This window comes from Mercenaria mercenaria, chromosome 15, assembly GCF_021730395.1.
Source record: "Mercenaria mercenaria strain notata chromosome 15, MADL_Memer_1, whole genome shotgun sequence".
Classification (NCBI taxonomy): domain Eukaryota; kingdom Metazoa; phylum Mollusca; class Bivalvia; order Venerida; family Veneridae; genus Mercenaria; species Mercenaria mercenaria.
In genome coordinates, this window is record NC_069375.1 from 46942683 (window position 1) to 46952997 (window position 10315).

The 10315-nt window shown below is 33.9% G+C and overlaps 2 protein-coding genes across 2 annotated transcripts; one reads left to right on the forward strand and one right to left on the reverse strand.

Annotated features, from left to right (window-relative positions):
- Positions 1–3666: 3666 nt before the first annotated feature.
- Positions 3667–6290, reverse strand: LOC123561488 (agrin-like). Its single transcript, XM_045353895.2, has 4 exons — positions 6129–6290; positions 5719–5833; positions 4195–4407; positions 3667–3822 (listed from the first exon to the last, which is right to left on the reverse strand). Exons 1-4 carry the CDS (start codon positions 6169–6171, stop codon positions 3759–3761), a joined length of 435 nt encoding a protein of 144 aa, XP_045209830.2. The 5' UTR covers positions 6172–6290; the 3' UTR covers positions 3667–3758.
- Positions 6291–6934: 644 nt separating this feature from the next.
- On the forward strand, positions 6935–9123 carry LOC123561481 (ovomucoid-like). Its single transcript, XM_045353882.2, has 4 exons — positions 6935–7059; positions 7614–7716; positions 8436–8651; positions 8991–9123. The coding sequence occupies exons 1-4, from the start codon at positions 7020–7022 to the stop codon at positions 9058–9060; spliced, it is 429 nt and encodes a 142-aa protein (XP_045209817.1). The 5' UTR covers positions 6935–7019; the 3' UTR covers positions 9061–9123.
- Positions 9124–10315: the final 1192 nt, after the last annotated feature.

Below are 10315 nucleotides of genomic sequence, written 5' to 3' on the forward strand. Positions count from 1 at the left end.
CACTTGCTTTGCTCCATTTCTTGTTCGATTTCATCATTTCAGTAATTAAAATTTATTTTTAGAAAATATATTTTCATATTTTAAGGTCCATTTAGAAATCTTAATCATTTAAAAGGTCTATACTATTTCGTATTTGTAACATTTTTTTTTTTGAATTTTGAAAATATTTTAAATATTTTTGAAACGCATGTTAAGACCATTTCCAAGATCTTTTTTCTACGGACAGATTTTTAAAAACTTTTTACACATAGATCTATCTACGTACTTTAATATTTCCTTTTCAATTCCAGCTATAATTAGGGTGTGTTACGTTGCTTATTTCTGATAGGCTATATAGTTAAATATGACTGCCTATACATATATTAAAACATAGATATAAACTGTCACCATGTTATGCAATACGTGTTGTAAAAAGTAAACAGTAACAACCTTTTACTATATCATCATTACTTTACGTCTTCTTTTAACTTGCAAACAATTTTCCCTGTTTTTCATTGCATTTGCCTTTCCGTTACATATTAACTGGCTTTTTCAAGTTTTAGCACGCTAAAAAAATTTCATTCAATTAACAGGAAATGCCCGATACCATCTTCATATTTAACACAAAAAGAGAATCAGTTGGTAACAGATCGGCAACTGCGCTAAACGTTGCGCAGTAGCAACTCCCGGAAATGTCCTTGTGCACAATAACAGCCCATTAATTTTCTAAAAGTGTTTATATAAGTGGTTGCTTGCATGCTAACTAAGATAGTCCAGATATTTATCAGAATTCATTAATAAATGAAGTCAAAGTTTTCTCAGTAAAACATTCGATGCCTGAAAAGGCTGAAATTTACAATTGCAAGTACCCAATTAAAAATGGTTTTTATGACAAATTCCAAATAAATATATTTAAATACGTTCGCATTAACATCCTTGGGGTCATCAAACTATTGAAAGAAAAAAAAAGAACAAAGACGAAAAAGGAAGGTCAGAAAGGACACATAAAACGATCACCCTACTTATATATTCTCGAAACGTTTTTAAATTACAAGAACATTTTCAAATCAACGGAAACGATTATTTATACTCTAGAAATTGTGTTTGTGACTATTTTTCGTTCATATAGAATTTTTTATGCATGGGCGGATATTCAAATAAGTCGCATAGATATACACCATGAATAACATTAATTTCATATTGCATTCAGTCAGTACCTCGTAGGTCAAGAATAATACTATTTTCAGTTTTCAGTTCAATTATAATATGCACTAGTTTTAGGTGACAAAAACAATGAAAATGATTTTTGAATAAAGACACCATGATATAATTTATGCTTATACATGATCGATGTATTTACGCTTGGTCATTGTAACCGCTCTATTTGTCACAACCAAGCTAAACGACTTCATGACCCTCACGCTATTTCTAATTTGCAAAATGCCATGGTAGTGTAAGATGCTAGAATACAGTGAAACCTGCATTTAGCAGCCATTCAATGGAGCGACACAGTCTGGCCGCAGATGGCTGCTTAAGAAAGGTAAAGAAGATCAGAACTACAATTTTTGCAAAAGGAAAGTTATGTTCTTTAAAGGTTGATATCGTCGCCTTGTGTTATTTACCTTCTGGCTTCTTCTCATGAACATTTTGATTAATCATTACTTATGCTGGTCTTCGCAACTTGGATGAACTTCACTAAATGTAATGAATTCACTTAATAGGTACAGCGTAAGCTGACATAATTAACCAGTAGGTGGATAGAAAATTAGAAAAATTGGTCACATAGCCCAGTTATACTATAAGTGATTAAACTTTAAAAATCTCTTGTTTCTAACTGGATGTAAAGACTAGTTATGAAAATAAAATAAAAAAAGACAATTCTAGAGATGGTACCTAAGGTTATGTATTCAACGACAACAACAACAAATCATGTGCAAAATTGAAGCGCATATCGCTAATCTCACACATGTGATGATTTAACATAGCATCGTGCTGTAAATACAGGAACTTTTGACAGCGACACCGGCTTTGTTGTTTTTAGTTGATTAGCTAAGGAAAGGTGATTGTAATTTCATTTTAATTAACACTACCATTTTATTTATACTAAAGAACGTCTGTATTATATTGACAGAAGTTTCTGTAACGGTAGATTCCGCAAGATAAATGCGATTCCGCACGCCTCGGTCAATATGCAAATTAGGTACATTTGTTAACACAAGGTGCGTGTCATAAAAAGTGAAATAACTTCTTTCGGCACAGTTTTTGGTGTGGTTCTGGTGTCACCATGAGATAGAATATACATTTTTATATCGCTCTGTTTTTAACTCATACATTTGGAGGCTTTGATTATTCTTGGCAAACGAATTTTGTAAATTGTTGAGGGATTCGATGTCGTAAAATTCATATAGTCTATTTATATTTTTTCACACGAATAATGTTTTCTTTTCTATGATCATACCAGACCTGTAAATTGTCGGCAATAATAAATAAAAAGAATGTCTTTGAATGAGTTCGTTTGAAAATGAAAGATAATGCTCAACTTTTATGTTTGAATGATTATTGATAGATCTTGAAGTAAACTATAGTTTTGGAAAACACATCCGAATCTATGTATACTTTGTTCAGTTACCTAAATAGCCATAGAAGAGTTATCTGTTACTGGTTTCACTTTTCCAAGAAGGACCAAATTTTTCGGAATAAATATTGCCTTTCAGCATGAAAAATGATGTATGAAAGTAAAACCATTATATAATTGAGGCACTTCAGTATTAAGTTAGATCAGATGCAATTTGAATTTTTCGGTACGATCTCTAACAATTCACAAAACACGTCTTAACTAATTGTATAGTATTGTAGGTAAGTGTTAGAAAAATGAAATACCGAAACAAGAATCATATTGATGGAGTTAAATTCTAAATGGAAATCTTGGCATAAACATGGGAGCACTTGCAATCTAGCGGTCTCAGTCTATAATAATAATAATAGTTTAAAAATGTTTTAAAAAATAAAAGTTGTAAGGGTGTAACTTTATTTTGAAATGAATATGTATTGAGTCTGCTGCTTTCCCCTTACCCCGCTTTGTCCCATACCCCAACTTGCTGCACATGATCAAGCCTAAGTGTGATCTATAATTGATTAACAATTTAACGTCTTCTTGAATATATGTAAGAATCTACTTAGAGGAGCGATGGACATGAGTTTGGAATATACTATTTCTTAAATAAAGCACAATTGCACGGAGGAGAGGGATTTTGACGGTTCGGTCAATAAAAATTTGACTTCGCTATGACCATTCCATGCACTTTCCTATCTACAAATGCTGAAATATGTATTAGCGACGAACGGCATTTTCATGTTGGGTGAAGAAATGTATCTATGCAGAATATCTCAGAGTAATCCCAAAACCACCGAGTAATTATTGTATATATGCTCCAGTGTACGGTTTGTCTATCTAAAAACCAGAAACAATATCAATGAATCCAAATTAGAATTAAATAATAAAAAGAATTTTGATGAAACTGACAACTAGGTGTAGGAAATGGTAACAGCTTAGCCAAAAATTCATTGAACGAACTAACGGAATCTATTTCCTCCGTGCCTTTTTTCCGTTATGTAAAAAAGAAGTTTCAGTCTGATTTGTTTAAGTGGGAGATAAATCGGTTCGTGTTAGAATTATGAACAAAAAAGTTGAATTCTATGGGTAATTTTATCCATATTTGATATATGAAATATATGAATATTACACAAATATGAAACGTACAAGCAAAACGAACAAAAATTCAGACATCACAGTCTACCACATGGAGGTGACGGTGTGTACACTTCTGCTTCTCATACTCGCAACTGAAAATCAAAGTTACAATGTTTAATTAGATGTAGTACGTAAATCCTTTATTTTCTCAGTTCACTCTGATAATATAGGTGTTATACAGCTATACAACATGATAAAGGTGGAAAAAAGGCACATCCATACCTTTTATAAAGAAGTTGATAATGTAGAAAGATTGCTGTATGTTGCATTACTAAGCAGTAACTCCTTTCTATATACGAAATAGAATTATCTAGTATATAATTTAAGGAATACATTATTTAAGTCTCCCCAAAATGCATTGTAAATGACTACGTTTATTCTTAATAACAACGCTCTGAAGGAATGTTGCCTTTTTACGTCTTGCATATGATTTGACACTGACTAAAAGTAAATGTCATACTAACTAGTTATCGTATGCCCGTCCGTCAGACGCACACGTTTTTTCTCCCCCTGCTTGACAATCCATGTGACTGAGGCTTGTACACATAAAGTCAAACACCACCTCAGAACCAGCAGCATTCACTGGCGCCGGTGTTGAGCCATCAGCAGCAGTACATGATCCGCTGTGCCTCAGATCAAGGGTGCTGTCTTTACAGTGCGCTCTGCTGAACTCACATCTGTAACGAATGTCTCTACATTGAATGGCGTTTAATTCAACTTGCAATATAAAAGCGAAAATTACCATACTGATGCAACACTTCTTGTGTGTCAACCCGAAGGTCGTAGACTTGAATCCCAATTGGATATTCTCCTTGCTTCACGTATGTCACAAGGGTCCTTTTTCATCAACATTAAGCATGTTAAGTTCAAATTCTTGTGACTTTATTTTTTATTTTTTTAATGAATCTATATTGCTCATATTGTTGTTGTTTATCCTATGGTCCATTTAAACCCTTACACAATTAACAACTATAGGGAAAATAGCTACTTTAGCTTTAATTTCAATATTTAAGCTTCATTCTTAAAACTGGCTCAGTACTATGGTGTAGTCTTGAGTGATTCAAATAAACTGACATCCATAAAACTAAGCAATATAAGTATTAACTTTTAATTTGTTAACACCAGTAGCAGATACAGCGATACATTAATCTTGTAGTTTGGAATAAAATGCCGAAATCTAGTGTGAAGATGCGTCGATCTGAAAGTTTCCGCATCACGGTTATGGAAACAAGAAAATATTATGAAAATATGAAAAAATGCATTGAAAACTTAATTTCGACATAACTATGTCTTCGACTTTGAAAAATAAAAGCAGTATTATGTTTGTAGGTACTAGAATAAGATACATACGTATATTAGCTTTAGCGCCTCCCGTTGAATAATTTACCCCCACTATTATTCACAGTAGAATGAAAAATATGTACTGCTATGAATTTTAAACGTTGCGAGAAGCTAGAATCATACTGCTTGCCCCCCCCCCCCTACCCCCGCCCCACAAACACACACACACACCCTATCACAGTAAAATGAATAATGTACTGCAGGGAATCAAAATCGTTGTGGGAAACAGGAATCATACTGCTTGCACCTCCACCAACCCTATAACAGTAAAATGAACAATGTACTGATAGGAATTTTAAACGTTGCAGGAAGTTAGAACTCCCCAACCTTTTTACAGTAAAATGAATAATGTGCTAATAGAAAATTTAAACATTCCAGGAGATAGATTTATATTAATTGCCCCTTCCCAAACCCATAAGCTGTCAAAAGTATAATGGTCAGCTAGGAGGGTATATCACTACAGGAAGATAGAATTATACTAATTGCCCCTTCCCAAACGCATAAGCAGTCAAAAGAATAATGGTCAGGTAGATGTGTATTATCACTGCAATAGTATTATACTACTTGACCCTCCGCCCACCGCTTGCCCTATAAAGAAAAGTGCACTGTCGATATTCAATGCTGTTGGAAGGTAGAGTTATACTAACTTGTTCTTGTAAGTAACAAGATCAGTTCCACACGTTGGATCAGTGGCAAATTTGTTGCAGTCAACAGTAGGCGAGTTGACCCAGTAGCACTGATAAAATTTTGCACAAAATGTTACTGAAATATCATAAATATTTTGTTAATTTGACAAACAAACAAATTGTAATCACACTGAACATGCTAAATGGAGACGTAAATAAGTTAGCTTTACCAAGGCAAAAGATTAGTCCCAAGTCGGCTAAGTTTAGTAAATCCAAAATTTTATTCGTTTTCTCGTGCCCCTGAATTTCAAAGCATCGTTTTTTTGTTGTTTCAGATTCTGTTGAAATTTGCATGCTCCTTAAATAGTACATAAAATACTTATTTTATTTTCCTTGAGCAATAAAACTATACTTAAAAGAACTAATCTTACCAGAACAGCATAGAAGACCAACCAATATTGCTAGCCGTCTCATTGCTATCTTTAGAAAGTCAGTTTTAAATTATCTGAACATTTGTAGACTTTGAAAACAGAAAACGGTCATGTACGAGTTACACAAGAATGTTGTTATCGCAAAAACGTGGGAATCAAGCACTGTTCACTTAACAAATTTAACTTTCTTTAGGAATGCTTATATAACTCTGTTCCAGTATTAATGGTTGTAGTACGTTCCGAAGGAAGCAAAGTCAAATGAGCCGTGCCATGAGAAAACCAACATAGTGCGTTAGCTACCAGCATGGATCCAGACCGGCCTGCGCATCCGCGCAGTCTGGTCAGGATCCATGCTGTTCGCTTTCAAAGCCTATTGCAATTAGAGAAATTGTTAGCGAACAGCATGGATCCTGACCAGACTGCGAGGATGCTGTGTAACTAAGGAAGTAGAGACATTTTGTGCATATTTCACAGATGGGTGTTTCAAAGGTAGGTACAGGGTAAAACTACGTCGGTCGCCTTTGAGTCACGTTTCATTTACAGTTACTTGTAACAAAATGACGAATGATTTAAATAGGCCGAAATTATTCGTAAAACAATTCTAGGCCATTGTTGGGTATTATACGTACTTGTCTGAAACTACATGCTAACTAACAGTTGCATTGAAATCGTTAGCTTCAAAATCAAGAAATATATTAAATGTTTCTTTCAAACCAATGAATATGTAAATTCTCCTTAACAATTGTACTTGAAAGCAACCAATTAGACACGCCGAAGATACCGTTTAACTACATGAAATAGTCACGTTTTATTCCATTTTTAGAGATATGATAACATTTGTAAGAAGTCATGATGTGAAATCTTAGATCTGGAGGGGTCACCAACGTAACAATGCTTGTTTTCACTGTCTTTGTGTTGGCTATATCGTCAGGTAAAATTAATACATATATAATTATTATTTACGAAATGTCACATCTGTACTTGACCTTTACAATATTCAAAAAGACGGCATGGTACGCTTCTTTGTATGAAGAGATTATCAAATTATTGTTTTGTTAGGTTTAATAATTATAGGCCAAATGGCGACTTTCCAGCTTTGATGGTCGAGGGAGCCCCCAGGTGCCTCTCCATGCATCACGGGCCAGCACCTGGGTAGAATCATCGACCTTCCGTAAAGTAGCTGGATGGATTCTAACATGAAGAATTCAATGTCCCAAGTGAGGCACGTACCAGCATCGATGAGGGGCAAGTGATTTGAAGTCAGCGACCTTAGCCACCGGGTCACGGAGGCCCCCAGGATTAAGTAATACTTGAAAAAATAAATATTGTATATGTAGACAGAGCATACGACCAGCTATACTGAGGTGGCAATCCTTATCATTGTCGGTTATTTCAGGATCGAGTACTAGTAGTAACAAAACTGGAAAAAATGACCATGCAAATAGCATTAAACAAACAAATTGTTTTTTTTTTTCGTTACTTTAGTGAGCGGCCAGTTTTTAAACTGTCCGTGGGTGAACAGTTTGGATTGCACAACATATACACCCTCCTTGGAATGTGGCACGGACGGTCTTACGTATGATAACAGGTGAGAGGAAATTAGTTTATATTTTATACTTACAGGAAGGCTTTGCGGTCAGTAGTAAAAGTTATTGCCCATTGACCGAGTCCAGGTGACTGTAGAAAGTCCGTGTGGAAGGAAAATAGTATTGCCATTTCATCACACGAATATCTGGAGAACAACTGTGGAAGCAAATTGAATATAAGAAAGTTTGCAGTCGCTTGACAAGTCTTTAATTTAATTTTCAAAATGTGTTGAAGTCTGTCTTTAAGAAAGTCTGTCTTTAAGAAAGTCTATGAGCAATTATATTTTAGTTCGTTCTGCCGGCGGGAGTCGTGTATCAAATACAGAGAAAATTGTACAATCCCTCAGTCATACTAAATATTAACAAATGCATATTAGATGGCAAAGCATATAAGATGAAAATAAAAACTGACGCCGCGTATTGAAAATTGACATTGCCTTAATGTGGCTGTGCTAAACTAATATCTTTTATATTTATGAATGTGTCTTTAACTTTCTTAAGGTTATGGAACTTACATGGTTACATAAGCAATTGAAATTTTCGTATGCGTAACTTGGCCTGTTTGTTTGATTTATAGACGTTTCTGCACCATTGGTAAATACAGAAGCAACAGTACAAGCTAATTTGTGAATGCGTTCAACCAGCTAGATCGTGCACGAGTGTGTGGAATTCCGGGGAAATGAATTAACGTTTTCATATTTGCTATGAATATATCTTTCAGATGCTATTTCGCAAAACAACAATGTGTCGACAGCAACCTTCATATTCTCCACGACGGTGCGTGTCTCCCTTCTGAATCAAGTACGACTCCAGAACCAAATTTCGTCAATGGCAATGATGCTGTACTCGATTTCTTCTGCACGGCGCTAAGCAAAGAAAATTGTGGGCCTGAGATTCAGGAAGTGTGTGCAACTGACAACTGGACTTACAGAAACTAGTAAGTACATTGATAAAACCTCATAACTAAATTATAATCAAGATGTTTTCGTTGAACTTTCGTCGAAATGGACGAAATAGGAAAGTATGCTAAAACACAATCTTTTAAATGAGTCCTTTGTATTAGTATTTTGTATATTATTTTGTATTCCTGTCGACTCAGCTTATTGACTTAATCACTAATAAAAAAGACAATAAATTGTTGTAATTAGGCTATGAAATACAATGATATGTTGTTTTTGTTTTTGCATGAAAGAACTCGATTATTCTTTCACGCATCCAACCTCGCTCTTAAGTCGAGCTTGAAGTTCACTTAACGATTTTTTTTTACTATTTTCAGTTGTGAATACGACAAAGCGAAATGTACTCACAGAAATTTGAAGATAAAGAACTTTGGACCTTGTGCCTGAAATGTTGTATGAAATGTTTTGCGGTCTTATCGTAACTTTTCAATAAATGTATCATCTTGAAAAGATTGTTTTCATTGCAAAAAATTAATGCATTTTCATAACTTACCAAAGGATCAGATAAATATTAGAATATTATACATGTATCACGATATTCCAGGATATAACGCACAAATTAAATATTGTTTTAGTGAAAACGGTCGATATTTATCATTGTGAAGTCCTCGTAAATTCCAATATATTATTTTCACAAATAGAAAATTATGAATCTTAATAGGTTTATTCACAATTTACTTAAATTTGTTATAAATACAATGTAACATATATCTTGTCCATCCCAACTGTGGGAGTAAATACAATAATTATATATTCTTTCCATCCCCATTCTGTGTGTAGATATAAGGAAACCTATATTTTGTTCATCTTCATATTGGGAGTAAATCCAATGTAACACATATTTTGTAAATCCCAATTATGAGGGAAAATACAATATATCTCGTCCATGCCTTTTGTGGGAAAGGGTGGAGTATCTTATTATTAACTTGCGAAATAAATCATTTCAATTTTAATGTTGAATGAAATCATTGCACAGTTGTAAAGAACTCAAAAATGTGTTTGTCTTTATCACAAAACATTAGAAAATCCACTGAATTACGCATTTTTGTTTTTACCTGGGATTGTGGTAGAGTAATGTAACTCAGGACAACGGTAATGTGGTATCGATTTTGTCGCAATATAATCTAAACATTAAAATTTGAGTTCTACACTGAAATGATTTTGCCGAAGGTAGCAGAGTTTTAAAGAGTATTTTGATTTAATTGTACTAAGAAAATAAAATAGTAGATTTATGGAAGAAGAGTTTCTGGAAAAATACTAAATTATGCTATCTTGTGATTTGTGGGTAGGGGTAGCATAATGTAATTTTACGCGAAAATGAATTCGGTGACCCCATAATTTTATTCCTTCAATCGACAGAAAATAAAATTTTCATCATTATGTTAGTTTTTTCTCAAATTCTATCGTTTGGGTTTTACATGAGATAAGATTAAAGCAAAATTTTTATTCGAAATTCAACGTCATATTTGTCACTCTGACGTCACTTTAACGTAAATATCGACTTTAAAGTTAAAATGATCTCCATAAATTATACACCATTTTAAAGACATTTTTAAATGAAAATGTGATGAGTAGCAAGCAAATCGATTTCTTTAGAATGAACAGAACGATTTACAAAAATCGTCTGATAGACGTGAAATCG

Excerpts from the sequence above, each read along its gene's own strand:
- LOC123561481 (XM_045353882.2), top strand. The coding sequence starts at position 7,020 with ATGCTTGTTTTCACTGTCTTTGTGTTGGCTATATCGTCAG. Across the intron at positions 7,717-8,435 it reads GGTCTTACGTATGATAACAG|ATGCTATTTCGCAAAACAAC; the intron begins GTGAGAGGAAAT and ends TATATCTTTCAG. Across the intron at positions 8,652-8,990 it reads AACTGGACTTACAGAAACTA|TTGTGAATACGACAAAGCGA; the intron begins GTAAGTACATTG and ends TACTATTTTCAG.
- LOC123561488 (XM_045353895.2), bottom strand. The coding sequence starts at position 6,171 with ATGAGACGGCTAGCAATATTGGTTGGTCTTCTATGCTGTTCTG. Across the intron at positions 4,408-5,718 it reads CTTGTTACTTACAAGAACAA|ATGTGAGTTCAGCAGAGCGC; the intron begins GTTAGTATAACT and ends CATTCGTTACAG. Across the intron at positions 3,823-4,194 it reads GGACGGGCATACGATAACTA|TTGCGAGTATGAGAAGCAGA; the intron begins GTTAGTATGACA and ends TTTGATTTTCAG.